Source organism: Desarmillaria tabescens (assembly GCF_030435595.1).
Source record: "Desarmillaria tabescens strain CCBAS 213 chromosome Unknown EV420scaffold_42, whole genome shotgun sequence".
NCBI classification, from domain to species: Eukaryota; Fungi; Basidiomycota; class Agaricomycetes; order Agaricales; family Physalacriaceae; genus Desarmillaria; species Desarmillaria tabescens.
Genome location: NW_026848341.1, coordinates 201,801 through 227,122, shown reverse-complemented (window position 1 = coordinate 227,122; position 25,322 = coordinate 201,801). Strand labels below are relative to the sequence as shown.

Here is a 25,322-nt window from a genome sequence, read left to right as displayed (position 1 = left end):
TTACTGAATTTCGCCATCACAAGTTCAAATTTGACGTTCTTCCCTTTCGAACACCATGCTCGCAGCGGCTACTTCGTTCTTTGCTCGCACTGCGATTTCTCAGTCGTACAACTTTGGCGACCCCTCAACGACAGGAAGCAGATCGTCCACGCCTGGCCCAGCTTCCACCTCGAATTCACCTCAAACTGCGCCTGTCTCACTGCATATCGGACTATGGAAGGTCCAGAGTGCCTACCACCGAGTCACTAACAAACGGGTAGCGGTATGGAGTTTCGATAAACGTGGGCCTGATACGGAGAGGCTGGGTCCGCTGTCGAAGGAGAGGATATTGGAAGTGCTGAAAGCAGAGGTGCGTTTGCTCCTTCGTGTTCATGCCACGACTATCAATTCAAAAAATTAAAGGCTTCAGCACTCGGTCGGCTGCGACATCCATCCATCCTCGGTTAGCCAGATACAAATTATTTAATTATTGACCGAGAGAGCTGACTGAACGTGTCAAGAAATGGTCGAACCTCTTGAAGAAACACGAAGCGAGCTCATTTTTGCGACAGAACCTATTCTCTCGTCGCTGGATATGTCGATTCCTGGTAGCTCACGATTCCGGCCTTGGGTGGAGCTTGACGAGGTCGAGGTGCGATTTGTTCTGGTTCGCGATATACACTGGATTTCCTCACTCTTCTTCCAGATTCAAAAGGGCATCTTGCAGATCTGCAAAGGCCTTTCCTTCCTTCACACGTCGGCGCAGCTAATACACTCAAATATATGCCCAGAGAGCATTATCATCAATAGCGCAGTACGTGTCGAATACGGTCTACGCTCGAGATACTGACGTTCTTGCGAATTCAAGGGTGATTGGAAGATATCCGGTTTAGGCCTCACTATTCCGCTCCTCCAACCGAATGGTTCTCCAACGCGATGGGAGTTCCCGACGTTCGATGGACGTGTACCGCCGTACATACAGCGTTCTTTTGATTATATGGGTGAGCTGCGCGTCTTCTCTATTCACCACAAATTAAACCATGGTCTATGCAGCTCCGGAGTATGCTTTAGATGAAGTCCTGATAACTTCATCCGACATGTTCTCTCTCGGCGTTGTTCTCTACGCGGTACATTGTAAAGGACAGACGCCATTTCAAACACATGGCAGTCTAGCAGGGTTAAGAGAGAATGCTGGACGAGCCCTTCCGGGTATGGAGAGACTTGATGCTGACTTACAAGGTCAGTCATTTTGGCGGTTCCCATCTTCCCGTTGTCTAATGGATCATTCAAGGTCTTCTTCGCTCCTTAATAACGCGTCACTCGAATAATAGACCGACTCCGACAACGCTTCCTTCTCATCCGTTTTTCTCGTCTCTACCAATATCGACTCTAAATTTCCTGGATCGATCTAATTTTACAGCAAAGACTAGGGAGGAAAAGGTCGGGTTCATGAAGGGTCTGACAAGTGTTCTGGACAAGTTTTCAGAAGGCCTCAGGACGAGAAAGATACTGCCTTCTCTTCTCGAAGAGGTGCATTCATTGTCCGTCGACATTTTGTTCTTGCTAAGTCTACTATAGATGAAAGACACGCATCTACTACCGTATATCCTTCCGAATGTTTTTGTTATAGCGACCGTGCTCTCAGCTCCTCAGTTTGCTTCCATGGTCCTGCCGAGTCTGAAACCGTTGTTCGCCGTCAAGGAGCCTCCGCAGAACATGCTTACTTTACTGGACAATCTCTCCATGCTGCAAAGCAAGACTGACAAGTCTGTCTTTCGAGGAGGTACGTCCATGTACGGACAAGATCGCCTATGAATCGTGCTGATCGCTACCTAGAGGTTCTGCCATTGGTGTATAATGCTCTAGAGTCAGAGCATGCTGTCGTGAGCTCCTTTCCATCTCGCAAAGGCTCCAGACGTGTCTGACTAGGTCTTGTGGTGAGGTTCAAGAACGTGCTCTGAAAATAATCCCGGATTTGTGCGACACCATTGACTACGCCGAGGTACAAGGTGTAATGTTTCCAAGAGTCGCTGTAAGACAACGTTTATTGCTTCAACAGGATATCTCTCTAACTGACGCCCACCTGTATAGCTTGTCTTCACTAAGACGAGGATACTCACCGTAAAAGTTGCTACTTTGGAGACCTTCTTGGCAATGGTGAAGACACTAGATCAGGTTAGTGGTTTCGCATCCCTTTTCACACAACTGCTGAGCGCCGAACATCTAGACAAGTCTGACCCAGAAACTCGTTCCTTTGTTATCAAAAATTCGTACCAAAGAGCCCGCCGTGATGGTAAATGGTTATCAGACTCGTGCGAATTGAAAATTCATACCACAGTAGACAGCAACCTTGGCAGTTCAAGAAGCAATGGGCTTCAAAGTCGACAGAGAAGCTGTTGCTACTCTGGTGCTTCCTCAGCTTTGGGCAATGTCCATGGGTCCACGTAAGTCCTAATGAATGCTCGACGGCCCCAGATTTTACTTAATGTGTACGATAGTTCTGAATGTAGAACAGTTCCAACGTTTCATGGACGTCATCAAGAGATTAGGTGATCGAGTGGAGAAGGAGCACAATCAATTCCTTCGTGATTCACAGAGACTGGAAGATCGATCGGGTGTAGCCGTCAATGGAAATGGTACCAGCACTCATAGCTTCGCCGGTGCTGTCGACTTTGAAAGCCTCGTAGGAGGAGGAGCCGGCGCGGCTGCTCCTGCTAGTACAAGTATAAGTACACCGCAGAAACGGAGCAACACCTCTTGGGATGACGATGTATGGGGCAGTATTTTCAGTGATGAAGTAAGCCTGGTTCTCTCTCCTTCCATTCTGATTTTAACGTGTCCAAATTTACCAAGGCGTCAGGAGCACACAGTCCTGCCCTAAACTCACCAGCTGCACTACCCCTGCAACCTACTTCGCCCTCCTCACCTAGGACCACACAAGGAAGTCGGCTGGGTGCCAAACCAATTCCAGCGGCTTCTTTCAGCTCCGCACCCTTCCCTTCACCGCCGTCTAATCGGTCCTTCTCAAGTCCTCTGCAGCCCACGAACACAGGCAGTTTTCTACCGCCGCCACCGCAACCTCAAAAGCCAAATTACAATATCTCGCTTTCTACATCCACAATGTCTCCTATGCGACCCAACAACACTGGTGGCTTTTCACCTCCAGCACAGCCGCAGAAACCCAATTATAACATCTCATTTTCTACTCCAGCTCCGACGATGAGCACATTGCAGAATCCCATTCTTCCCGCTTCTTCACCACCACCATCGCTGTTCCCTACACAAACCCCAGGGATGTCAGCCCCACTGAACCCTACAATGACCATGGGTGGCATACTTGCCCCCTCCAAACCCGCCCAACAACCCTGGAGTACCTCAAACTCCAAGTCGAACACTGACTGGGGTGATTTTGATCCATTAGCGTAGTCGTATCAGTATCATCATGTTCGTTAATTTATTTATACAGGATTATTTTAGGTCTCTTTCTATCTCGATGTCTCCCAATTTACGAACGTGAGATGCAGAAACTATGGTGTCTGTTCCTCCCTCAAACGTGTCGTGTTCGTCTGGAATACTGGCAGGGTCGACCTCATAGCCGAGCAAAGCTTTCAGGATGACCAGGGCACCGGACTTCGAACAGACTTTGTTGCCTTCTGTGCACGAGGGGCTTTGTACACCTGGAAACTGTTGCTTAGGATGCACAAGGATCGAAGCCAGATTGCTTACATTTGTTACAGCCCTTGAGATCTTCGCAGTCGCAATTGACAACTGCCTCATATGCTTTATGCAGTATGTCATAAACTGCGACTCATGTCAGCTTCAAGGCCCCAATTTTAGCGTGAACCATACCGTTGTCGAATGCCTTTGCCGTCACACCACTGCCCATTCCTTGTCCGACATGATCACAGAATATGAGCCTAATGAAGAAAAGCTTAGACCGCAGGTCATGAGGTAAAGTAAGGGTGCATTCTACCGAGCAGGTCGCTTGCGTTGTGATTCCTTCTGGATCTTGATCTCCTTCTCCTCGGCTTTGCATTCGGTTCTGACATCTTGAGCTAACGCAAACTTATTGAGAAATGCGTGCTCGGCTGCGTGAATAGCTGCCGCAGGTTTTATCCCTTTGTTGTTCAACCAGCCCGGAATCTGTTTTGGTACATCGAGCCACATTCCTACTGTCTCTTGCTCCCAAGGATCATTGTCCAGATCAACGACGTCTTTTATCTTGCGGTCCCTATGAAAATATTTTAGCCCCTCGTAGGAACAACAGAGATGAGCAGGAGAGAACTTGAGCACAAAATATCCTGCCGGTTTCAGAAACATAAGCCATGTTGGACGGCTACAGATGACATGGCGTCCTCACCAAAGACCAAGGTCCTGACCTCGACGTTTCCGTAATATGCAAGTTCCGAAGAACCTTTGATCTCGCGAATGCGAAGCGTCTGCGCCGCGTTCACGTCACTTTGCAGTTTAGACATGAAGCTTAAAATACTAGAACGGTATCGCTCACGTATAATCTCTGAAAAGCCTTATGAGAAAAGAAAAAGAATTGAAATAGTGTGTACACACCTAGGTGACGTTATGTAGTCGACATCTTTTTGAATTAATGTAGCAGTTTTTGCACTGTGGCGGAGTTCCTTGACCTGCTTTTTTTTAACCAGCGAATCATACAACAAAAAATGTTGCCCTAACAATATAAGTTGTTCCCTGGTGTATAAACTTGGAAGACAGTGTCAAATAGTGATTACAGAAGTAGAAGATAGAACACACGACACCACCATCATAGATTTCAAAGAGGACACGAGACATTTCCATCTCTTCGAGGATAATGTGTCTTTCTTGCGTAACATCAATGATTAGGTACTTGTCCTCTTGAACTCCACCTGATACCGGCGTAAACATACATGTAAGAGCCGTAAAGTTATAAGCACAACAACTTACGAAGCGCGATATGCTTAGATGGATAAGGGCGGAATTTGTGGTGGGTGTGGTACCTACGCATCATCAGAAGGGGGATCAGAAAGGGGATGTCATGTGTAGATCAGTTAGAGCTTCACCATCCCTCGTCGTCAGCAATGAGTCGTGTCTTGCAAACCTCGACCATTAGAGGACCAAAATAGACCTGGTCTTTCAACGATACCGGCATTTCATTTGCAGCACATTGCAAGTGGGCTATGATCAAACGTGCTATGGATTTCAATCCGGTTTTCCAAACTGATTACGCACCTTCTAAGGTCAACTTGCTATCCAAGTCGATGACCAAGTCGTCGGGACTCTTATCGAATAGATCTTCCGGGTGGTTGACATAGTACTGATCTATGGGCAGGCCTTCGGCCACAAGGATCGCCAGAGAGTCGCGGGACCTTCGACCTGCTCTTCCAGTTTGTTGCCTCTATGAAGGATCAATAAAATTCCTCAAGAAATAACTGTCTACTGACGAGACTTGATATGTTGAGCGGAAAGCCTAGCATAATTACGGCGTCAAGAGCACCGATGTCCACACCGAGTTCTAGTGCATTTGTGGCCACAATTCCAAGGAGTTGCCCGCTGAATGCATCACGCTCTATGTCCCGTCGATCCTAACAAAACAGGGTTAGCATTCAATAGGTCACAAAACAGGTCACAGCACTTCTGGTGAGTATCCTGGAAACTATCGGCGTAAGTGGAAAGAAGCCTGCGTAAAGAAAGAGGCACTCACCACCTCTGTAAGACTTCACTCTGTGCAAGATATCAGAGCGCCGACTCATTCCTAGCATAACACGAAGAGCTTTCATGACCTGGAATGACATCAGCTGAGGCTCTGTATGTTCGTTGTTTGGTTACTCTACCATTTCGCACGCCCTCCTGAACTAATGGGTTGTAGATCAAGACCAGAAGGAGAGAAATGAAGTCTCAGCTCACCTTGCAGAACAAGATTACGCGGATACCATGTTTCATCAAATGGATCATAAGTCTAACGGCCTCCGATAGAGAGCTGTCTCTTCCAAAACCGGGGGCAACAGGATCGATGGTTGACGGTTGCCAGACCACAAAGCTCTTTTCGCCCGTCGGGGCACCATCCTCTGTAATAACTTCAACATCACTTTTATCGAGGCCAAATATACGTTCCATGTGACTTCCTGGGTTTGATATTGTGGCACTACACGAAACGAAGCGAATTCTTCGATCTTTGACTCGTATCAGATACTGACTGGTTAAGACCGGACAAAAATGAACCCACTTCCTACTGCTGCACATATACGGCGAAATCTTCTCATAATATACGCGACATGACTGTAAGTTAGATCAGACCTGAAATCAAAGGGACCTCAGAGAAAGCTGTTGGAATGCTTACGTGCCGAATAGACCCATGTAGTAGTGTAGCTCATCCACAACGAAAAGCTACAAATCGACTGTGTCAAATGGAGGCCCAAGATTCGCATCTTGTGCGAACCTTAATATTTTTGAAGAATCTTCGCCAGCAATCTTCCTGGGGCAAGATAGACACATGGATCATGTCCTAGACCACACGAGATTAGAGCGCTTCTTTGAACGATCAATAAAAGATAACTTACGAAGTTAGTCAATATCACAGACGCGGTCTCTCTGATGCCTACACGTCGCTTAGTCAGGGTTGGTCAAAGAGTAATCGCATCAACTCACTTTTACGCTTGTCCTGAGGAGTATCTCCATCGTATGTTGAAACCTAAGGTATCATATAAGCGAGATAATTTCGAATTAGTGCTAAATTACTTTAACGTGCTGAAGACCGGGGCATGCGCATAGCAGCTGTTCCAAAGCTCCTCTTTGATCCTGAGCTAATGCCTACACACGGGTTTCTGAATAGCAGGTTCGAGCTTTATGTGAGCGCATACCTTGGTCGGATAGACGAATATGGCTGTGGCCTCAGGATCTTCTTCCAAAAATCGTAATAGCGGGACCTGATAGATAACACTTTTACCTGACGCGGTACTCGTGGACACAATGACATTTTTTCCGTGACCGATAGCATTGATGGCCGTTACTTGATGAGAGTAGAGACTGGTGATGTTTCGTGAATCTTTCAAGGCGAGTTGAATTGTGGACGATAAAGGCTCATCCAGCTCCAGATCTTTGGGCAAATAAGCGTCAGAAAGGAAAAGGAATGCAGACTGAATAAATAACCTGTGTGGCCATCCTTGGCTTGGAAAGTCCTCTGTGTAACAATTTGGTCCTTATACCAATGCTGCGACATGATGCCAGTAAGGACTTCTTGAACTGAAGGGCGGTCCTTTGGTTCCGGCACCGGAAAATATGGCTCAAGGTCGTCATCCCCTGCAGTCTGTTCAGGCATAACCGGAATGCATGCTTTGGCAGCCGTTTGAAGAAGAACAACAGCATCTTCCTCAGCTGAGACTGCCTGCAGAAGACTGAGTGAACCATTACATGTTGCTCTGACAGAATCAAGCTGATAACTCACTCTTCAACGGCTTGAATAAATCTGTTATTGCGCTTGTCTATCAACTTTTTAGTCAGGGTGGCGGAACGTGCAGAAGGGATAAAAAGGCTATCATGGGATGAATGTACCGTGAAAAAGTAGAAGGGACAGGACATTACCCTTGGTTATTTTTTGACCCCCCGTTCCAATTGTCCACGAATTCCAGACGCAAGACATGTCCTTCTGACTCTGCGGCACCCTGCGAAGATGGGCCTGGAAGGATAGTTGTATCCTCAGGAAGAGTAGGCACGTAAGAAAAAGTGATAATTTCAGGCAACAGGGCTCTATTACTCGGGTCAAGACGCTGCGACGCAAGTAAGTAAAATGCGCACTTGAGTTCCGCCACTTGGGCCAGCTCCAAAGGCCTGAATACAATTATATTCAGGGACCAACCGGAAACCGCTGGAAAAAAGCCTCACTGTTTGGTAATGTTCTCCACAGACTGACGGATTACAGGGAAAGACGTGGCAAGCTCTCTTCGTGATGATACAAACGCGAGGACGGTGTTGAGTGCCTGTAGCAGGCCAACACTTAGTGCCCGGCTCCGGGTGGCTCATCTGTCTTACCTTAAACACCTGTACGCACATATAGGTAGTTATTATGACTTTAAAACACCATTGCGTACCTTAAATAGCTGAAGTCGTGATAGACTATTAGCAGACACTCGCGTAGACGATGACAGTGACACACCAGTTTGAAATGATTGGGCCATTCAGTAAGATCAGGTTGTTTGCTGCCTTGAAAATTTGTGGATTTCTTGGGCTTCTTCGTTGGTCGGTTGGCGACCTTAGTAGAGGTCGACGGAACGGCTTCATGAAGAGCTTGAAGTCGAGTGCGTTTCTTGTCGGTCATTTTCCCTCTACTTTGGTTCTCTGCAGATCTATCGCATAGATAATGAACAGCAAGCAGTTCCTGGATATTTCAGCGCGCCGTTACGAAAGGAAGTCGTCGTTCCAGAGCAAGTTCCGGCATATAAAGTTTTTGCCGAATGTTGCCGAGAACGATCACCGTTCGGTTCGGCCTTCTTAAATACTTGCAACAGGTCAAGGTAAAATATTTTCCAGTAGGCATAATCCAAAGAAACAGGTTCTACAAAAAATAGACTCTACTACACTTAACATCCCGTATTCATGCACTTAGCGAGGCAGAAGGTAGAAGACTAGCTGATAGGTATTCATCCAGATCAAAGTCGGCGTATTGAGTGCTGAGTTCAGGACTCGAGTAAGACCTTAGGTTAAATAAAGCCATTAAAGGCGATCTAAAGGGAGGGGAGAGAGCACATACATATTCAATGCAACAGTGATACTACCAATGAGTCCATCTGTGATATCCTCGCCGACCCAGGTGATATCCATCTGTCCAGACATTCTCGTCAACAGCAGAGTTCAAGATTTAGACATCAAATACGAACCTCTGCATTGTAGCCCGTAGCTGACTCTATAAAAGGATGGTATTAGAAGGGAATCACAGCAACTTAGCAGTCATGCACGACAGTAAGAAAACGCACGGTAAGGATACCACATATCAGCTGGAAGGAGGATGTTAGGTCAAGCAAGTGGAAATATAATCGAGTAAGTACCGTCATTGGTAACAGCGTCAGCCCATGAAATAGAGTTCGCAGCATACTCTTCAAGGACGGCGACAGCTTCTAAAGTAGCATTATCGAAGAAAAATTGACCTGTACTAATGGAGAATCAAAAAAGTGCATGGTAACTCTAAAGAGGAAACCTACTGGACTGCACTTCCGGTGGCAATGAAAGTGCCATTTTCTGCAATTTCTCCTTCAGGGTACGCTTTTATGTGGAAATGTTGCGCGCGGCCCGAATCTTCATGAAGAGCATAAGCAAATGTCTGGAATCTAAAACGAATCGTTGCATACACCAGCCGGGGAAAATGGAATACATAGTCAAGTGGCCATCTTCGCTGAATCCCAAGTCAGCGGTTGAGTTGAACGGAGATGTAACTCTTTTCTTACTCGGTCTGCCACACACCGCGTAGGAAAGTACTGTTGTCACCGACAGCCGTGTTGAGGAAATCCATTGCGTCGTAAGAGTCTGCACCATCATAAGGGCCCAGACTCGCTGTTGCTGTTGCTGTTGCCGTCGACGGTCCAGGTGCACCACCACTCGGGGTTCCCCCGGAGGGTGCACCGCTGCCAATGCCAGACTGGGTTCCCCACGTTAGCATGCGCCGCTTGAGCTTACATCCTAACCACTCACACCAGTAGACGCGACATATCCGGCATAATAACCTGTCGCGTTCGCATGCCAAGCATCAACCCAGACTTGTACGGGATCACAAGTGTCGATGTCGATGAAATCCACCTATCATTTACACCATTTTAATTAGAATAGTTAAAGCTGTGAGGTGAGGAAACACGTACAGAGACTTCAAGAGGGACCCCGGGTTGGCCTTCAGTCATGTTCTGGCGTACGATTTCAGCCCTAACGTAAATAAACAAAAGGTGACGAGAAATTCGGGAAAACGTTAGCTCACAAGATATGGTACGGACCCTGTGTGACCTCGGGAGTGACGAAGCAAGTACTATCATTACTAGAGGTTTGCCTGGGACGAAAACACTGAGCATTGAGATTTTAGATAGAACATGATAAATACCTAGGAATGATGTCACTTCTCCGCCTAACACTCTCCGAGGCTTGAAGAGACCGCTTCGCACGGCGGGCAGCAAGAACAGAACCGCATCGTTTCTCGAGAGATGCTCGAGCTTCCAGATTGTCGCGTTTCCAGTTAACTGGAGCTGGTCCTGCATGGGCAGTGACAGAGGTCACAGCTGAGGCCGCAAGAAGCAGAACAGAGAGTGTGGAAACCATGGAGAAATGCAGACGTCGGCTGGTGACTAGTTCCAGCCATTCAATGTGTCTTTATATGACTATCGATGGGTTAGGCGTGTGGTTTTTCAGGCTGCCGGTTGGGCCGACAGGCTGTCCGAAGTTATTGCGATTCTTGCTTGGGGTGAAATTCTGTAAATACTTCCGAGATTTTTCAGAAAGATGGATCACTTACAGTTATTGCGTATCATTCATTTCAAGGGTTACGAAAGTCAGCACACGTCACCCAACGGTCTCGAGAAGCACGATTAGGCTCGATCTGACATGACTAGAAAGCAGCATTTTCTGTCAAACGCGCACAGGAAAGTATCTGTTCAAGGCGTCAAATCTGGTTTGGTTTCTGGTTTCCGGAGTCAGTAAATTATCGTATGGCTTCATATGGCCAAGGAGTAGTGAGGTAAATCCTATTTCACACAGCTGCTGCGCTTTTTCGATGGGTCGGCCCCATCCAATGAACGAGTACCCATTTGATTGTTGGGACCGTGGTGTCCATCCATTAACATGAACTTGAAGTCCGGTGTCGCTCGTGCGGCACTACCTGGTCATCAAGAAGAGCGATGTAAGACCATAGCAGGAGGTTTACGAATACCTTGACTTCACTTTCGAAGATGTAGACAAAAAGTGCCAAGATATTATGACTGCCATCATAGCATCAACATCATCATTTGTTGTTGTTAAAGAATAACTCTAAAACTCACCACCCTCTGACGAACAAAGGTCCGCTGCTATCATGAGGACAACGAAAATTTGTTGATATGACAGCTGAGTGTTGGAAGGGCCAGAAATAAGATCGTGTGGAAGGATTGAATCACATGGGCGCGAGTAGTCGGACGACGTCCGCCAAAGCGGAGGTTGCAATGTTAAGCGAAGGTGAAGACACGAACTAATGGTAGGAAGCCGCGTGGACGAATTTCGGTAAGTCCTCTGTTCATTAACTGAGTTCTATTGGCCGTGGAAGATTGACAAGCGGGAGCGATCCGCTGTTACACGACGTTCGAGTTTAAGCGTGATACGAAACTGGGAAGCATGCATAAATTCTTCCGAGTTGCTTTCCCTCATCAGCGAAATGGCTGATCAGAAGATTCGGATCCTTTGCGCCAACTACCGTGGTCTGCGTCAGAATATCCATGGAAACATGACTAACCACCGTGGCCAACCATATTCATGGCTTTACTCACATAGAGCCGTTCTTCCAGATATTGGATCCTATACACCATGTGGTGGCATAGTCGGATTTGGCTCCTGTATGTCACTGTGTACTTGAGTTCAATCAGGCAACACATTGTCCACTTGGTTTTGGGGAGCGTGTGATCGCAGGTGTAGGCCCCCAGGGTTGAAGTGGGAAGCATATAATTAACCCACCATCTTGAAGGAAACGCGTAGGATGCAGATTTGATCTTGGTTTTGAAAGCGTTCCCGAATCTGTTGCGATAGAAGCCACTTGAATTCTCAGGACAGGATTGAACGTGTCATGGGAGGAAGTTAAGTAGCTTACGAAAGGAATCATGCACCACGCATTATAACACATCCGGAGACAATTCTTACAACTTTTGTAGATGCTGCGGACGAGACAGTTGTGTAGATGCAAAGGCTGATTGCAATAGCTGAATATCTCAAGATCAGTCGGGTCTGTCGCAAGAACCCGAGGAGCACACAGAACATCATGGGCGCCTGGGAGCTGTTTTGACCGGGACAACAAAACTCGAACACGAGTGCATCTACAAGACGCGTTTCTAACTTGTGCAATGTCTTTATCGGAGAGAAACGTTTGGAGGATCGACAACTAGGTCAAGTGTGTTTAAAACCTGATAGAACATGAGCACGATATTGTCATTGACTTTTGATGGAAAAGTAGCGTACCTGGTCGCCGATGCGCCCTTCCATTGGCTTTCGACTAGCAGGGTTGTGATAAGCGAACACATAATATTCCGGGGAAAAAAAGTAACTTCTAGATGTAAGATAGATGTCTAATATAATGGTCTAGTCTCGCTGCAAGGCCGTCTCCCGACCTTCTTTGACTATCCGTTCAATCAAAGCATTGAATTCACGTCGGCGTTGATAGTGAATGGCATGTCCAGTGTTCTCCCATTGCACTAACTCCGCCTCGGGCATGTGCCGCTTGAGATAGAAAGTGTTATCTGACTTCACCAAGTTGTCTTCGTCTCCTGTGACAAGAAGAACCTGATGGAAGGATGAGAGTCAGGCTTGATGTATTCACAAAGAACGAACCTTAGGGACAGAGGAGGAAATTTTGCGCAGTCGACCCGGAGTAACATGGTGCGTAAGACCAGCGCACATCTGATATATAGTTCCTAAAAGAGTTTGGGGCTTGGTCAGATTTATGCGGTTCCTGAGCACCTGCCAAGATGTAAGTTCATCGAGAATCTTAGGAAAATTGGAACCTCTAACGTACCTCTGTTTCGCGTTCTCGGTTGGTTCGCCTAGGATCTTCTTCATCCTTGTCTTCGAGCCAGGATTTGGTAAAAACCATATCGTGTATAATAGGGATCTTGATAGTGAGGTCTTTGGTGAATGTGGCTCTACAGAGACGGTCAAAAATAGTTCAGGAAGGTATCGAATACGCACTTCAAGAGTCCTATAACACCCTTCCACTGCAAAGGAAAGACTTAGTTAGATCAGAACGAACATCAACAACAAAAAGCATACATACTGGCGGAAAGTTGGTCCATGGATATCCTCCGGGCGTAGTGACGCCCAAAGTCAGGGACGTAATTCGTTCTGGAATTCGATAGGCTACCTCTGCGATAGTTTAGTTAATGAATGACGTTAAAAGGTTCTGCACACGATCACACCTTGTGCTATCATGCCGCCAAGAGACAAGCCGATGATATGTATCCCTCTGGGTTCCTTCCAACCAACGTAATCCAAGAGCGCAACAAGGTCTTCTGCCATGGCGCTAGTCCTGTACTAGAATAAATAAGATGAACCAAAGGAGCGAAAATTGGAGTTGGACCACCACGTCAATCATGGCGACAAGTAGCCGACAGTACTGTATATGCAACCTGAGTAACATTGACTTACGTGAAAGGCCCTCTTGGAACACCACTGTATCCGACACCACGATTATCAAAGACAAGGACTGAGTACTGAGGAAGCCTGCTGAAATGCGCGACTTGCAGGGCCCACGCGAATGAACTGCTATTTAGCCTACAAGAACTAGCGTTCAGTTATCGTCGAACTCGAGTAAAATGCTGGCTTACCCCATGACGAAGACCAGCTTCTCCGGACCAGTTCCATGTTGCTCGAAATACAGAGAATGGCTCTCGAATGTCGTGGTATTCCGTATTTCAGTAACAGGACAGAGACCGCGACGGACGCAAGAGGAAGGATCGAAAATCGAGGGCCAGTCTTCTACCGACATCGTGGCACGGGGTCAAGTTGACATCATCATGCCCCTTGATTCCTACTTTCATGACCGCTCACCCCGGTAACATCCTGTCCAGCGATTCTGCTCGCGTTTACTGCCTGCCTGGACAAATTCCACCAAAGCCTGGCGAAGACTGGACTCGGTTTGTTTGCATCTCAGACACTCATTCCAACGAATACCCTTTGCCGGATGGCGATGTACTACTCCATGCTGGTGACTTGACAATGTGGGGAACTGTCGAAGAGCTTCACTACGCGATGAATTGGTTGAATTCGCAGTCCCATCTCACTAAAATGTCGGTCTTGACTTGCATCTCACCGCTTTAGCTGATACCCTGTCAGATGTATTGCTGGGAACCACGATGTGCGTTTTGGGTCGATGTATGCTGTACATCAAACTCACAATTGTTTAATGTATAGATGGCACTGGATCCGTACCTGGACACAATATCAGTCAAAGTATGTTAAAAAATGGCCTTTTGACAATGCCTGACATTGGCAGGAATATGACGAGCTCAAGAAATACATGAAACGTGACGAGTTTCAAAACGACGGATTATACTATCTGGAATACGAGTCTCTGACATTTCAAACGTCCGCTGGGAAGGAGTGGAAAGTCTTTGGATCGCCGGTGCGCCTCGTTCAAGGTCGGCAACAACGGAACCTGATGTCGTAAAGGGTTCTTCGGTGTACAAAGCAGCGGGAGCTTTTCAGTACCGAGGCAGTCGCCAAGGACAAGGTACGATCCCTTCTTTTGGATTCCATAGACTGACATAGCTGGGTCGCAGAAATTAGCCGGAAAATACCACTCGATACCGAGATACTGCTCACTCATACGCCGCCCCACAAAATCCATGATACAACGAGAAGAGGAAAATCAGCTGGATGCGAAGAGCTGGCCGAGAGAATGAACGATCTCGAGAAATGCAGGTTACATGTCTTTGGACACATTCACGAGGCCTGTGGGGCATCCATTCCTGACGGAGGACGCGTCTCTGTGAATGCGGCAATGAAGAGAAAGCCAAGTGCTACCATTGTTGATCTTCGAAATTGGTGATCATCCCAGCTATGCCATCGAACAACGCGAGCTTTGTATTTTATTTGACTGCACTTTTCTCCAACGCGAGGCCCACACCTGCATCGCATTGAGTATGAATGCACTGACTAAGAGTGCCGTCGTAGCGCAATGGTAGCGCGTCAAGCTGCCCACGCTTGGGTTTAGCCCGCACCTGGTCGCCGGTACTTTGAAAGAAGTATGTAAATGTTTTTGTTAGTTGTGAATGACACGCCTTATTCCCATGAAAGACGTCTCAATCGTGATTAGGGACACATAACAATGGATGATGCCCGTAGAGATACTTCTCTTAGGCTATCTTGCTGCATCGAATTTAGTTTTTGTGTAACGTGTATTCATTAATGACAAACGAAAGTGAACATGTATCTTCAAGATGATGTATCAAGAGTGCCAACCAGGGAAGAACGGGTCTTCATCTAGCGTTCTCTCCTCCCACGACTTTGGAACCCATCCTTTATCTTCTTGCTCCTTAGCCCACTGTTCCAGATTAGGCTTGACGACGTGCTCAACCAATTGCGTCCCTTTATATTCCAGAAGCTCCTTCTTCCCCTCCTTCAGGACCTTGAGCAACAACTTCGGAATGTACGGTTCCTCCCGAAACTGCACCACCGGCGTGAAGAGAGCCTTGAAGTTGAATACAATAGCCCTCGACACGGGTAGCCGACGAAGTGTCTGCCAATCCACTCGAAGGTTTATGTCGCTAATATCCATCTGTTCCTGTGTACCGGGATCCTCGCGTTCGGCCCACTCCGGCGTGTCAGGCTGCAAAAACAACGGGTGACCCTTCTCAAGGCCCCATGATCCCCGCTGGATAGGCTTCTCGCAGGGCATCTTCCTAAAGTACCTACAACCCAATCAGTCACATGAAGATAAGCATGTCAGCGCCAACCGATGCTCACCTATCCATGGAAAACTCCATCCTCTCCTTGTAATCCGGCACCGGCACGTGTATCTCGCTGAGATTCTTCCCGATTTTCGTACCCAAATTCCATCCCACGGCCGAGCAAGAAACACCCGCGCGTAGAGAGTACAGTCCTGTCTTTGCGTCTCCTTGGGTAATGAGGAAATCTTCCGGTACATTCTCGAGTAAGACGATTAGCGGATCAATGCGTCGCGTCTGTGTTACGGTCCCCAGGATCCGATTCTCAAGGGCTCCATCTTTGGCGTCATAGATGAATTGATTGGGATACCGATGTGTGAGGAACTGGATGACCATCTCCATGAGCTCCTTGCACGCTCCTTCACTGCCAGGAAGTGCATTGACGATCTTCTTCCCGTATTTGGCGTACAGCACCTTCCTCTGGGCGATCCTCTCGCAGTACGTCGACTCGAGCTCAAGCCACCAGTCCGGCTCCATCTTCTTGAGCGCTTCATCCAAAGATACTGTAATCAGATACATGAAAGACAACTTAGTGAATGACACACTTACACATATGCTGGATATACTGCCATCGAAACGGGCGATAAGGACGGGGTCTGGCTTTGGATATGTCAAAGTGAGGCAGAGGCGTTGGTGGAGGGACGCCTGAGAGCTTGAAGTAATCTGAAAGTTGCTGTCGCCTACTCCTGATATAATGGAATAGCAATACAAATTGAATGCAAGCGAGGCTGAACGCGCAGGTATAGAGTAGCATGGGAACTAACATATCGTGGCTGGTCAGAAGACAGGATATAAAGACTTCGGTCCTGCGGAATGCCGTTGAAAGTAGTCGCTCCTCGCAGGGCCATACCTTCACGAGATAAGTCAGATTAAGATAAAGAATGCTTCCCTGTTATCGACGCCAGTATTCGAAGCTAGTATACAAGGGAATAAGTAAGACGCCATGACATCATCATAGCTTGGCAGTAAGCCCATTCGCTGATTGTAGACTCTTCGCCGCGGTCATCACCATCTCGTCGACACTACGAAGATATGAGAGATAAAATAACAAAAACGACAATTCTGCTCACATCTCTTTGGCCCATTTGATCTCCTGAAGTATAAATAGCATGATATCAGTGCTTCAAGCGCGATAGGTGAGTGGCACTGAGACTGACCTTGATAGATGCAGCCACCTTCCCCATAAGCCCTTATATCCATACATACAATAAGATCCGTACTCCAGCAATAAGCGGAAGACTTACAAGGGCGGCCCTGGAGCGATTTTTCGGGATGCTTTTCCAGCTCAACATTGTGTGGTACGAGACCCTGCGAGGTCAGCTTTTCTATCTCATCGCGACGTCTTGTTTCCCTAGATACCAAGTTAGCTTCCGAGTAGCAGAGCAGTCAAGGAGATAAGCATACCAATCGGAGTTATACGGTGTCTTCAAAACGCTCATAGGCCTTCCGGTGTATATGACAGTCCGAAAGATATCGTCATAGCTAGCTTTCACAATCGACTGCTTGTGAATGGGTGGCGCACCAGCCTCGACGCTCGCAACAAATCGCGTGCCTACCCATACCCCGGAAGCGCCATACCTGCACAAAGCAATTAACGTTTAACGTAGACGCTAGAACCTGAGAACGATGCTAACGCTAGCGAAGCAGCCAGGCCCCTTCCGTCGGCAATTCCTCCGGCTGCTACAACGATAACGGGTTCTCCCGTTAATGGACTTTTAGCATCCTTGCACAGGTCTACGACGGCAGGGATAAGGATGGAAAAGGGTGTATCCCCAGTATGCCCACCGCCTTCACCGCCTTGGGCGCAAATGATGTCGACACCTGAAGACAAAAAAGAAGCCTCAAAAATGGAGTCCGAGCAAAGCGTGCGGTCAGGTGATTTCGTACCTTGTGCCAGCGCTTTAGCTACGTGCTGTAATGTTGGACCTTAATCAACTCAACTGGGCGATTAGTAGGGATCAGCAAACCTTCGGATGCCCAATCATACTGAAGAAATGAACACGTTAGACGGACATGCTGAACACGCGAAGATGAACTTGCTTCATAACAACAATGCCAGCATCATGCAGCTTGTCCACGGCCCATTTCGGAGGTACGCCCACTGCACAGACGAAAAGCTTGGCGCCGCCATTAATGATCACATCGAGGAGTTCGGAAAGTTGACCGCCGGTATAATCTATGTTCGTCTTTCTCGCGTTTCCACCGACTTGGGGTAACAGCAGGTCTACACCGAAAGGCGCGTTCTTATCCTCTAAATACCCTTTCAGCTCTTCGATGTTCCCTTGAAGAAACTTGGGGGTCTGTTGGACTCCGCCGATTACACCGATCCCACCTGGAGAATGTCACTGTTAAGAATAGATGACGACTGGTAAACTAGCCTTACCAGCATTGGTAACTGCAGCAGCGAGCCTAGGTCCAGCAGCAACGTTCATTCCTACTCGATATGTAATTATTGGTAGGGGACATGCAACGTGTTAGGCTGACCTGCGAGCATGACAGGATGGTTGATTTTGAACAACTTTGTCAAGGGGGTCGAGAATATGGGAGATGAGGAAGGCATGGCGGGGGAACGTAGAACACAAGCAAGTGTGAGAGCATTATAAGCGAGAGACTGACGAAGTGCCGGACTTTATGTCATGAGACTAGCACTGATGACCGAGCTACCCCCCTGGTCACCGTAATCGTGATCTGCAGCTGGCAAACGACAGAATCAAGTTGGAGAAAAATTTGGAAGTTCCGGTGTTTCAAGTGCCGAAAGCCGGCCACGTGGAAAGACGAATTCGGACCGTGAACCGGGATTCTCCGAGCGAATCTTACTTTGTGCCTCGATGTCCGGCTGTCCCGTCGACCACAGCGCGCAGAAAAAAACGGAGACATGTCCAGTCGACCATGGAGCATTATCTCACGACTCATCAGCGTCTTCTAGCTCGATATGGTCCCGTTTGTTCTCCTCTTCTCAGCCCAAACCATCCACTTCCGCACCCCACCTCTCGACGGAGCGCGAGCTCTCTTCCATTCCCAAAGCTACAGACGGAAACTGGGTGTACCCGTCAGAGGCTCAATTCTTCGCAGCAATGGATCGCAAGAACCATAATCCTCAGGCCGCGGATATGAAAACTATCGTACCGATACATAATGCCGTCAACGAGCGGGCGTGGGCGGAGATCATGAAGTGGGAGGCAGGACGCGGGGGCGAAGCTTGTGGTGGAGTTAAACTCGTCAATTTCAAGGGGCGACCAGGGGATATGAGCCCCAAGGCGAGGTGCAAGTCGTTTTTAGGGTACGTTTCGTGATTCCGTTGCAATCGCATTATAAATTTTGACCGTTGCCTCGTAGCTATGCGGCACCATTTGACAGGCATGACTGGATTGTGGATCGCTGTGGGACGCGCACACGGTACATAATTGACTTTTACACGGGGCGTAGTCAAGGGGCGCAGAGCAATCTGTCGTTCTACCTTGACGTGCGACCTGCGTTGGACAATTGGGAAGGCGTGAAAATGAGAGTTTCACATTTCTGGGGGTCATGGTTGCAGAATTCGACGTCTTCGACACCAAAGCACACTTCTTGATTGCATAGTGCGTGTCTGAAGATCCTAAATGATATTGAATTGCTAACGAGGACTCTAGATTTATCTTACATTGCACCCTCCCAGGCATTTGACAAGAGTGTAATAATCCTCGGGTGTACGAAGAGCGCCCCTTGAGACCAAAACAGCGTCGCGATGATCCAACCCAACCCGGCGCCATTTACATTCGAAGCGGGGTTCAAGTCGACTTCGTTCGAACCATTTGTTAATCTTTAGAGTATAGACGCGGATTTATACATACCTTCATGATCCTTCCCATCGATCAATCTCTACTACGCATATATCTTCCCATCTGGCTTCCCAGCCTGAAACTTCTATCCACGGTTGCTCGGTCCATTTTGTAATGGCACTGCGAGAGTCGTCGAAAGAAACGGAATGACTTCGGAGAGAATCGACAAGCTCCTTATGCGTGGTAAGTTCACGATGATAGACGGGAAGAATGTCTGGTATAGAGGTCACTAGGAAACATTTGTTGAGACGGAAGGCACCTTTATACGCTTGAGTCGCATACCAAATTTATTCAGTGACCATGTCACCCAAAGCGGTTCATGCTGCACCCAATTCCAGCCTTTATTCTTGTGAGCTTCTGCAACAAGGCCCTCCATGGTGTCGATAACGGTATTCATTTTGCGAAATTGCTTTTGCTAAGCATACCAGTCAGTACGCGTTATAGTAGCAATATTGGGATCGCACTAGCTTCGCTATGACTGCATCTAGCTCGGATATCCGCTTGTCCATGATCAGCAGTTTCGGTCCGACTATACGCGTCCTTGGTCGTCGATCCGGAATCAGCGAAAGGGCATTGCTAGACCGAAAAAATAAGTAGCGCATCAAGGTAAAGACGCGTAAGAACGTGCTCTAGCTCAGTCCTAGTATCAACGAGGCTCTTTGCAGCCTTCAATCCATCAACGAGCACGAGATCATCCCATGTCTCTGTTATTCCGCGTAATTCGAGTAAGCACGTCCGTAGCTTTCGATGGTAAGTTGACTCGGTGGGCCTGGCTGGTGACTTTGGGGTCGTGGGTTGCCGTTGAACCGGGGATGAATTAGGCGTTGAAGGACCTCGGAAAGATGCGAGTCGACCGCTCATAGCAAATTGCGGGGACGTTGTTTGGCGAATAACTTGGCGGCAAACTCGCTTCAACACAGCCACCACGTGGATCGACTCACACCTCCAAGTTCGTCGTCTTTTGCTTGTTTACTGGTGACTCTTTCGAAGTCTACGACAGCATGATTATCTGTCTAAGCTCGCAAACGGACCAGTACATACAGCAAATTTGCAAGTCCCTCTCCGTAACTATACTGATAATAATGCTTATTCGGCGACACAGACAGAGATATTCCAGCCCCCAGAACATCCCGAGAGACAGTGGGGCCCTCATCGCTGTGCATTCGTAAAGTCCTGGCAAAAAACCGGTGTGGAGTGCTTACAAGAATTGTGATCAAATGCGTGCGACACAAGAACCCGTTATCTCGAATCAGCTGTCAAACCAGTGTGAGTACTAGAGGCCAACTGTATAACACGAAATATATTTATCAACTCGTTGTGTTCTGGAAGTTGATGTGAATCATACCGCTCTTCAGTTTATCCACCGTCATACTCATACCCGACTTCTCATGCGACCGTTGACTCGTTTCGATTGGCTGCTACCACAACTTTCAAACCGGTGGGAGAACCTAGGGAGAACCGACGCCCGAAGAAGACAACCTGACTGTACCTCCCCAGTACTTTCTAGTGATCCCAATAGTTGTTCAAGAATCAATCACGGATCAGCATCATTGTATCTGAAACGTGACTTTACTAAGATAAATACACCTCGGCGCTGGACAGCTCTCAGTCTCCTATGGATTATCACATCTTCATTCAGTCTCTTCATGATATTAGGGCTGTCAGTGTACGTTGTCTTTCAATTCATGCTCTACACACGACAGTTGTTGACTTTTTGTTCAGTACGTTCTAGGTCGGTGAAATTCAACTTACTGGTAGCAATATATACACTCTACTGATAGCTGTATTAGTCGCAAGTGCGACTTTAATGGTTTGTGAGCCTTCTCGTTCGAATTGGACCACTGCACAATGAAATCAACTGTAGATACACGAATGGTCAATGCTGTTCGAACAGGAAGTAAGTCATTTTCTTCTCGTCGGGTTTGTGCTTAATACAATAATAGGTTACACTCATATGGCACTCACCTTGGAATCTGGTGAAGATTCTCTACCTCATGAGCCGATATTTCCCAATCATTGATGTCGCCATCGCCCTACAAGGTTTGTGACTTTGACAACCCTAATGAATGCATTCTGAAAATTCAATTCTCAGAACATATTCAACCCCGAGCAGATCCGAAGGTACCTTCAACGTTTTCCTCCATTTAATTCTACGAAGCTCACCATGTATATAACAGATTTGCCTCATCAACAACAATATATCCACTGGTGCGCGCGCTCATCAGCGGTCCCGCAAATTTCAATTTAGTCGGTCGTAGTGTCCGCTGGTGTCGGTATTGCGATATCCGAGCGTAAGTTTCATAACGGTATTGATACTCCTGCCAGTTAACTATTATACAACTTCCTAGTGATCCTGATTGTGCGCACATGTGCCCTGTATGGGAACTACAAACGAGCTGTTTATGGGCTTGGTCTGGTCTGGGCGGTATGTTCCACCTGCCCTTCTGTGTTGAGAATGACTGATACAAGCAACATGTATCAGATTTGGGTATCCGCGAATATTTGGGTTCTCATTACATTCATGAAGTCAACTGTTTGTGAGTGCGCTCCTCTAGCTTCCCACCGTATTCCACAGCTCATCACTCCTTTCTCTCGCAAGTCGAATACCAACCGTCATCGGTGCTCCCGGGCTGCTACTTGGCCAGTGAGAGTCCTGTCATTTTTGTATGCTTCGCTTCCCTGTTGCTGCTAGAAGCCGGTACGTAGCGCTGAACATTTTTCTGAACGACTAATTCTGAACCCTCTGTACAGTACTACTAGTATTACACGTTTGGAAGGCCCTTCGATTACGTGTGCTGAACCTTGCGTATTCCGTAACGTCTGCTAATCCTTTGTGTAGTTCGAGGGTCCAGGAATGCCCTTGTATCCACATTCTTCCGAGATGGTTCGTTGAAGTCAATCCCCGAACTTATAGAGAACCCACTATTAATGCCTACTACTTCCAGGAGTTATATACTACATCTGTCTATTTCGTTAGCGGATGATTCTCGACTTTTGCTGGCTTTATCTCATTGACGTCTTAGCCTTGGCGCTGGCAAATGTGCTTGTCATTCTCTTAGCTCCGGTAAGAATCGTCCCTGGCCGGAGTGCACATCATCAATCTGATTTTTGTGCAGGATGATATGCTGGATTTGTTGGACACGTATGCTAAACCCACCTAGACAATAGGCTGCCACATCCTGATCATGTTGACAAAACAGATTGATGCGTGTCTTTCACAGCACAATGTGCTGTCGTTTACTGCTGGGACTTCGTCAGGCAGCGGTGGCTACACAGAGGGGAAGTATATCCACCACTCTTCCCATTTCGGGTCATATCGCGTTTGGGACCCAAACGGTCGATGGTGAGGGATCAATGAGTACACAGGATTCCTGCATGCTATAGAGGAGCGGTTTATAAGGCTGAAGGAAAATAATTTATTGACAGCGGTATCGGAGTAATAATGCCGTATTTCGCTAAATCTTAATTTCAAGTCTTCAACATCCTTTAGTATTAGAACAAGCTATGGTTAGTCGGAAGAGTTCCATGAGATGTTTATAAGTAACCTCACCATACACTTAATGTCATGGGACCTTGAATTGTTTAAAGCGGTGCCGGTGAAGGCAAGTTAGCACGGCGACTCGAAGCAACGGCAGCCTGTTGCCGGAGTGTAAAATTTCGGGAGCGGCTAATACTGCGAGGACTACAGGCCAGAAATATATAGTTGGATACATACATACTGTACAAATCCCAATAACCTATAATATCCTGAATGGTGAGCATGTTGGGAAAACGGTCTGCTTCTTCGGCTTCGCCGGCACTAAATGCCGATTGTGCCGAAGGCCGTGACAATACGCAAGCTGAGACTGAAGTTGAAACTTGAAACTTGCAAGTTGAACTTTGATACCAACCACCATCAACTCGTTGTGCAATAACTAGGGATCCAGCGAGAACCCAAGAGCAATATCTCACCGAAAGCTCAGATTTCCAGTTATAAGCATGGCCCATCTCACCAGAAGCGCAAAGTCTGGGAGTGACTGGACGATAAACGACTTGGAGGCGTATAACATCGTCTTCAAGGAGCAGGACTAGAACACTTTCTTTGGAGGGCCTCTTCTCGCTTACCATGGTCCAGCGGACTTTCTTCAGCACCAATGTGGAACGCCAGGCCGCGGACTTGATGCCGCATCGAGTCCACTTCTCAAGCGCTTGGATTTGGCAGCCCCCGTCACTGAAGGGGAAGAATCTGCTGTGGTCGGTTTTACCGCTGAGCTGCTACGCTTCCTAGGGTATGAAAGGCAGGATACTATGGTTCGCACCCGGAAGAATCTTCGTCTCCTTATATGCGACGAGTTTGTCTATGCGCAAACAGATGTCTGTCTTTTGAACATTGAAACATTATCGGCGTTGCTGCTTGTCCAAAAGGACAAATCACATATCAACCCTATAGACCCGGAGTCTTAGCTGATTGCACAAGCCATCGCTGCATTCCAGGAGAACAACAAACGGCGAGCCCGATTGTTCCTCAATTCGTTGCCAGTCCAAATCATACCAGGTATCACCATGGTTGGTACCTTCCCGACTTTCTATAAGATCGCCGTGACGTCCGAACTTGATCATTCTATCCGACATGGCCAATATCCAGCTACTGAGACCGTTGTTTATTGTCACACCCCGCGTGTACCGTCAAGGCACAGGAGCGAAGGCATGCATTCTCTACCCAATCGTGAGCTTCTTGTTCGTTGCTATGAGGCTTTCAAGTCTATTGTGCTGCGAGATGAAGGTACGCTGCTTATTTATCTCTTTCGTCGCCCGCAGTGATAGCTCGTAGTGTAGTCCTTTCGACGAATACCAAGGGCGTTTGATATAATTTGTTCATGTACAAATATATGTTCCGCTCTCGCGAAGCTAGCGTGGACAATCTGATTCCATCTTTGACAGTTTCTTATACTTTGCGCAAGAATGACACGACATCAATTTCGACAGCAGCCTATCTGACCCTGTGAGCTTGGGAGATTCGGAGATGTGAGTGTGTCGAAATCTTATCTGGTTCGCTTCGCGGACCTGTGCCATCACCCCTACACGAACAAAATAACACCGGTGGCAGAGAATAGTCTGTTGTTATGAGCTGCGTCCGTTTCCTGGGTGAGCCGTCCCATGGAAGAGTCGCAAGATTCCAAAACTGGGTACGTGTTGCGCATCAATCCGTTAATTGTTCTGATGCGTCCAATCATCTGCTTCCCTGCCCACCCGTGTCGAGTTTGTATGACCTCCCCCTTCCTTTATCTGCATACCTCAGCTGAGCCTGTGGCGCACCTATTTTGCTCTTTCACTGGTATTGAAGGAACCATGATTCACTTCAAACAGCCAAGCCCTAACTCAACCGCCGTTTTTCAAGACTCATCCGGACTTCGGTCCGTAAAGGTTCGGAATGATATTCCAAGCGAGACGTACTAGAGAGGCTTCAAAGCGAAGCGAGTTTGGAATCGAATAGTTACGAGAAGAGATGGGGAGGGAGAGCAATGGCACATGAATGATTCTCCATCGTTCTTCAAGATCTTCTATGCTCCCTTACCACGGTGGTTGTGATGGTCGTAGCGCTGTTCTCCCGTCTCATTCCAAGGTAACGGATTACTCACTCTTCTATTAAATAAATGTCGATCTAAAGTGTTTGCTTCCGACGTATTCTGTTGAAGAAAATAGGGAGGTCGTCTTGCGGCAACCCTATCGTTCCAACTCACGCGACCTGACATGCAACTTCCGCCTCATCTCCTCTTGGACGAGGTTTTCCCGTCTGTTCACCCGCAAGCGCATTAAAGCGGAGAGCGTGCGAGGATTCTTTTCAGCATCCGTTGATTCCGTTTTTCGGTGAAGGTACTGTCTGAGGTTTGATCAAAGTTCG

General features: G+C 47.5%; 11 protein-coding genes across 11 annotated transcripts; 5 read left to right on the top strand and 6 right to left on the bottom strand.

The window, feature by feature from the left end:
- The first annotated feature begins 17 nt into the window (after positions 1 to 17).
- EV420DRAFT_853746 (kinase-like domain-containing protein) lies at positions 18 to 3,487 on the top strand. Its single transcript, XM_060483724.1, has 15 exons — positions 18 to 349; positions 403 to 442; positions 501 to 631; positions 686 to 793; positions 848 to 980; positions 1,033 to 1,218; positions 1,271 to 1,509; positions 1,558 to 1,762; positions 1,816 to 1,862; positions 1,922 to 2,011; positions 2,071 to 2,154; positions 2,207 to 2,272; positions 2,321 to 2,423; positions 2,478 to 2,776; positions 2,833 to 3,487. The coding sequence occupies exons 1-15, from the start codon at positions 56 to 58 to the stop codon at positions 3,403 to 3,405; spliced, it is 2,598 nt and encodes an 865-aa protein (XP_060326424.1). The 5' UTR covers positions 18 to 55; the 3' UTR covers positions 3,406 to 3,487.
- Positions 3,404 to 8,422, bottom strand: EV420DRAFT_1767342 (P-loop containing nucleoside triphosphate hydrolase protein). The gene is made up of 31 exons (XM_060480916.1): positions 8,123 to 8,422; positions 8,058 to 8,066; positions 7,999 to 8,007; positions 7,852 to 7,946; positions 7,765 to 7,797; positions 7,552 to 7,716; positions 7,415 to 7,501; positions 7,120 to 7,364; positions 6,831 to 7,066; positions 6,709 to 6,780; positions 6,619 to 6,661; positions 6,531 to 6,568; positions 6,410 to 6,475; positions 6,311 to 6,357; positions 6,197 to 6,249; positions 5,878 to 6,143; positions 5,805 to 5,825; positions 5,675 to 5,753; positions 5,606 to 5,619; positions 5,415 to 5,555; positions 5,203 to 5,368; positions 5,034 to 5,148; positions 4,918 to 4,970; positions 4,669 to 4,859; positions 4,546 to 4,619; positions 4,487 to 4,495; positions 4,340 to 4,437; positions 3,953 to 4,280; positions 3,829 to 3,896; positions 3,706 to 3,780; positions 3,404 to 3,656 (listed from the first exon to the last, which is right to left on the bottom strand). Exons 1-31 carry the CDS (start codon positions 8,282 to 8,284, stop codon positions 3,448 to 3,450), a joined length of 3,267 nt encoding a protein of 1,088 aa, XP_060326423.1. The 5' UTR covers positions 8,285 to 8,422; the 3' UTR covers positions 3,404 to 3,447.
- Positions 8,423 to 8,473: 51 nt separating this feature from the next.
- EV420DRAFT_853692 (aromatic compound dioxygenase) lies at positions 8,474 to 10,502 on the bottom strand. The gene is made up of 13 exons (XM_060483723.1): positions 10,457 to 10,502; positions 10,049 to 10,399; positions 9,929 to 9,997; positions 9,816 to 9,876; positions 9,652 to 9,756; positions 9,408 to 9,598; positions 9,312 to 9,355; positions 9,165 to 9,258; positions 9,012 to 9,115; positions 8,940 to 8,960; positions 8,844 to 8,869; positions 8,717 to 8,787; positions 8,474 to 8,660 (listed from the first exon to the last, which is right to left on the bottom strand). The coding sequence occupies exons 2-13, from the start codon at positions 10,261 to 10,263 to the stop codon at positions 8,561 to 8,563; spliced, it is 1,101 nt and encodes a 366-aa protein (XP_060326422.1). The 5' UTR covers positions 10,264 to 10,399; positions 10,457 to 10,502; the 3' UTR covers positions 8,474 to 8,560.
- Positions 10,503 to 11,769: 1,267 nt separating this feature from the next.
- On the bottom strand, positions 11,770 to 13,686 carry EV420DRAFT_1567407 (Alpha/Beta hydrolase protein). The gene is made up of 9 exons (XM_060474111.1): positions 13,503 to 13,686; positions 13,324 to 13,449; positions 13,095 to 13,204; positions 12,953 to 13,041; positions 12,868 to 12,893; positions 12,695 to 12,821; positions 12,511 to 12,639; positions 12,142 to 12,462; positions 11,770 to 12,086 (listed from the first exon to the last, which is right to left on the bottom strand). The coding sequence occupies exons 1-8, from the start codon at positions 13,661 to 13,663 to the stop codon at positions 12,262 to 12,264; spliced, it is 969 nt and encodes a 322-aa protein (XP_060326421.1). The 5' UTR covers positions 13,664 to 13,686; the 3' UTR covers positions 11,770 to 12,086; positions 12,142 to 12,261.
- A 4-nt stretch (positions 13,687 to 13,690) lies between these two features.
- EV420DRAFT_1567395 (Metallo-dependent phosphatase-like protein) lies at positions 13,691 to 15,054 on the top strand. The gene is made up of 6 exons (XM_060474110.1): positions 13,691 to 13,964; positions 14,011 to 14,032; positions 14,089 to 14,127; positions 14,171 to 14,299; positions 14,347 to 14,407; positions 14,457 to 15,054. The coding sequence occupies exons 1-6, from the start codon at positions 13,714 to 13,716 to the stop codon at positions 14,723 to 14,725; spliced, it is 771 nt and encodes a 256-aa protein (XP_060326420.1). The 5' UTR covers positions 13,691 to 13,713; the 3' UTR covers positions 14,726 to 15,054.
- On the bottom strand, positions 14,825 to 16,831 carry EV420DRAFT_853459 (uncharacterized protein). The gene is made up of 5 exons (XM_060483721.1): positions 16,781 to 16,831; positions 16,694 to 16,716; positions 16,173 to 16,645; positions 15,643 to 16,111; positions 14,825 to 15,587 (listed from the first exon to the last, which is right to left on the bottom strand). Exons 3-5 carry the CDS (start codon positions 16,387 to 16,389, stop codon positions 15,125 to 15,127), a joined length of 1,149 nt encoding a protein of 382 aa, XP_060326419.1. The 5' UTR covers positions 16,390 to 16,645; positions 16,694 to 16,716; positions 16,781 to 16,831; the 3' UTR covers positions 14,825 to 15,124.
- On the bottom strand, positions 16,483 to 18,423 carry EV420DRAFT_853352 (2-nitropropane dioxygenase). Its single transcript, XM_060483720.1, has 10 exons — positions 18,108 to 18,423; positions 18,007 to 18,057; positions 17,664 to 17,955; positions 17,591 to 17,609; positions 17,258 to 17,535; positions 17,028 to 17,201; positions 16,868 to 16,974; positions 16,781 to 16,812; positions 16,694 to 16,716; positions 16,483 to 16,645 (listed from the first exon to the last, which is right to left on the bottom strand). The coding sequence occupies exons 1-10, from the start codon at positions 18,181 to 18,183 to the stop codon at positions 16,576 to 16,578; spliced, it is 1,122 nt and encodes a 373-aa protein (XP_060326418.1). The 5' UTR covers positions 18,184 to 18,423; the 3' UTR covers positions 16,483 to 16,575.
- Positions 18,424 to 18,451: 28 nt separating this feature from the next.
- EV420DRAFT_1483553 (cytochrome c/c1 heme-lyase) lies at positions 18,452 to 19,194 on the top strand (the record flags this gene model as incomplete). Its single annotated transcript, XM_060469997.1, has 2 exons — positions 18,452 to 18,903; positions 18,960 to 19,194. The coding sequence occupies 2 exons, from the start codon at positions 18,452 to 18,454 to the stop codon at positions 19,192 to 19,194; spliced, it is 687 nt and encodes a 228-aa protein (XP_060326417.1).
- Positions 19,179 to 20,338, bottom strand: EV420DRAFT_1567378 (uncharacterized protein). The gene is made up of 5 exons (XM_060474109.1): positions 20,070 to 20,338; positions 19,906 to 20,017; positions 19,724 to 19,856; positions 19,454 to 19,670; positions 19,179 to 19,399 (listed from the first exon to the last, which is right to left on the bottom strand). Exons 1-4 carry the CDS (start codon positions 20,300 to 20,302, stop codon positions 19,456 to 19,458), a joined length of 693 nt encoding a protein of 230 aa, XP_060326416.1. The 5' UTR covers positions 20,303 to 20,338; the 3' UTR covers positions 19,179 to 19,399; positions 19,454 to 19,455.
- Positions 20,339 to 20,918: 580 nt separating this feature from the next.
- On the top strand, positions 20,919 to 23,010 carry EV420DRAFT_853206 (uncharacterized protein). Its single transcript, XM_060483719.1, has 17 exons — positions 20,919 to 21,107; positions 21,164 to 21,173; positions 21,232 to 21,251; positions 21,306 to 21,338; positions 21,385 to 21,481; positions 21,534 to 21,562; positions 21,619 to 21,649; positions 21,700 to 21,732; positions 21,790 to 21,866; positions 21,924 to 21,978; positions 22,041 to 22,139; positions 22,193 to 22,231; positions 22,281 to 22,325; positions 22,387 to 22,413; positions 22,465 to 22,505; positions 22,558 to 22,583; positions 22,642 to 23,010. Exons 1-17 carry the CDS (start codon positions 21,057 to 21,059, stop codon positions 22,823 to 22,825), a joined length of 897 nt encoding a protein of 298 aa, XP_060326415.1. The 5' UTR covers positions 20,919 to 21,056; the 3' UTR covers positions 22,826 to 23,010.
- A 409-nt stretch (positions 23,011 to 23,419) lies between these two features.
- Positions 23,420 to 24,485, top strand: EV420DRAFT_1630923 (uncharacterized protein; the record flags this gene model as incomplete). Its single annotated transcript, XM_060476135.1, has 4 exons — positions 23,420 to 23,491; positions 23,513 to 23,836; positions 23,885 to 24,203; positions 24,239 to 24,485. 4 exons carry the CDS (start codon positions 23,420 to 23,422, stop codon positions 24,283 to 24,285), a joined length of 762 nt encoding a protein of 253 aa, XP_060326414.1. The 3' UTR covers positions 24,286 to 24,485.
- Positions 24,486 to 25,322: the final 837 nt, after the last annotated feature.

Excerpts from the sequence above, each read along its gene's own strand:
- EV420DRAFT_853459 (XM_060483721.1), bottom strand. The coding sequence starts at position 16,389 with ATGTTAGTTCCCATGCTACTCTATACCTGCGCGTTCAGCCTCGCTTGC. Across the intron at positions 16,112-16,172 it reads GCAGTATATCCAGCATATGT|CGCTCAAGAAGATGGAGCCG; the intron begins GTAAGTGTGTCA and ends CTTTGGATGAAG. Across the intron at positions 15,588-15,642 it reads ATGGAGTTTTCCATGGATAG|GTACTTTAGGAAGATGCCCT; the intron begins GTGAGCATCGGT and ends ATTGGGTTGTAG.
- EV420DRAFT_853746 (XM_060483724.1), top strand. The coding sequence starts at position 56 with ATGCTCGCAGCGGCTACTTCGTTCTTTGCTCGCACTGCGATTTCTCAG. Across the intron at positions 1,863-1,921 it reads TAGAGTCAGAGCATGCTGTC|GTTCAAGAACGTGCTCTGAA; the intron begins GTGAGCTCCTTT and ends TCTTGTGGTGAG. Across the intron at positions 2,273-2,320 it reads CCAAAGAGCCCGCCGTGATG|ACAGCAACCTTGGCAGTTCA; the intron begins GTAAATGGTTAT and ends ATACCACAGTAG.
- EV420DRAFT_853692 (XM_060483723.1), bottom strand. The coding sequence starts at position 10,263 with ATGGTTTCCACACTCTCTGTTCTGCTTCTTGCGGCCTCAGCTGTGACC. Across the intron at positions 9,877-9,928 it reads CAGGGTCCGTACCATATCTT|GGCTGAAATCGTACGCCAGA; the intron begins GTGAGCTAACGT and ends TATTTACGTTAG. Across the intron at positions 9,757-9,815 it reads GGGTCCCTCTTGAAGTCTCT|GTGGATTTCATCGACATCGA; the intron begins GTACGTGTTTCC and ends TGTAAATGATAG.
- EV420DRAFT_1767342 (XM_060480916.1), bottom strand. The coding sequence starts at position 8,284 with ATGACCGACAAGAAACGCACTCGACTTCAAGCTCTTCATGAAGCCGTT. Across the intron at positions 7,502-7,551 it reads GGGTCAAAAAATAACCAAGG|CCTTTTTATCCCTTCTGCAC; the intron begins GTAATGTCCTGT and ends ATCCCATGATAG. Across the intron at positions 5,826-5,877 it reads GCGTAATCTTGTTCTGCAAG|TTCAGGAGGGCGTGCGAAAT; the intron begins GTGAGCTGAGAC and ends ACAACCCATTAG.
- EV420DRAFT_1567378 (XM_060474109.1), bottom strand. The coding sequence starts at position 20,302 with ATGAGCGGTCGACTCGCATCTTTCCGAGGTCCTTCAACGCCTAATTCA. Across the intron at positions 20,018-20,069 it reads GATACTAGGACTGAGCTAGA|CAATGCCCTTTCGCTGATTC; the intron begins GCACGTTCTTAC and ends TTTTCGGTCTAG. Across the intron at positions 19,671-19,723 it reads ATGGTCACTGAATAAATTTG|TGACCTCTATACCAGACATT; the intron begins GTATGCGACTCA and ends AATGTTTCCTAG.
- EV420DRAFT_853352 (XM_060483720.1), bottom strand. The coding sequence starts at position 18,183 with ATGCCTTCCTCATCTCCCATATTCTCGACCCCCTTGACAAAGTTGTTC. Across the intron at positions 16,975-17,027 it reads ACACCGTATAACTCCGATTG|GGAAACAAGACGTCGCGATG; the intron begins GTATGCTTATCT and ends CTTGGTATCTAG. Across the intron at positions 16,813-16,867 it reads ATCGCTCCAGGGCCGCCCTT|GGCTTATGGGGAAGGTGGCT; the intron begins GTAAGTCTTCCG and ends TATGGATATAAG.
- EV420DRAFT_853206 (XM_060483719.1), top strand. The coding sequence starts at position 21,057 with ATGGATTATCACATCTTCATTCAGTCTCTTCATGATATTAGGGCTGTC. Across the intron at positions 22,326-22,386 it reads ATCCACATTCTTCCGAGATG|GAGTTATATACTACATCTGT; the intron begins GTTCGTTGAAGT and ends TACTACTTCCAG. Across the intron at positions 22,506-22,557 it reads TTGTCATTCTCTTAGCTCCG|GATGATATGCTGGATTTGTT; the intron begins GTAAGAATCGTC and ends ATTTTTGTGCAG.
- EV420DRAFT_1567407 (XM_060474111.1), bottom strand. The coding sequence starts at position 13,663 with ATGTCGGTAGAAGACTGGCCCTCGATTTTCGATCCTTCCTCTTGCGTC. Across the intron at positions 12,894-12,952 it reads CATGGACCAACTTTCCGCCA|TGGAAGGGTGTTATAGGACT; the intron begins GTATGTATGCTT and ends TTTCCTTTGCAG. Across the intron at positions 12,463-12,510 it reads TTTCCTCCTCTGTCCCTAAG|GTTCTTCTTGTCACAGGAGA; the intron begins GTTCGTTCTTTG and ends TCCTTCCATCAG.
- EV420DRAFT_1567395 (XM_060474110.1), top strand. The coding sequence starts at position 13,714 with ATGACCGCTCACCCCGGTAACATCCTGTCCAGCGATTCTGCTCGCGTT. Across the intron at positions 13,965-14,010 it reads CAGTCCCATCTCACTAAAAT|ATGTATTGCTGGGAACCACG; the intron begins GTCGGTCTTGAC and ends ATACCCTGTCAG. Across the intron at positions 14,128-14,170 it reads TGGACACAATATCAGTCAAA|GAATATGACGAGCTCAAGAA; the intron begins GTATGTTAAAAA and ends TGACATTGGCAG.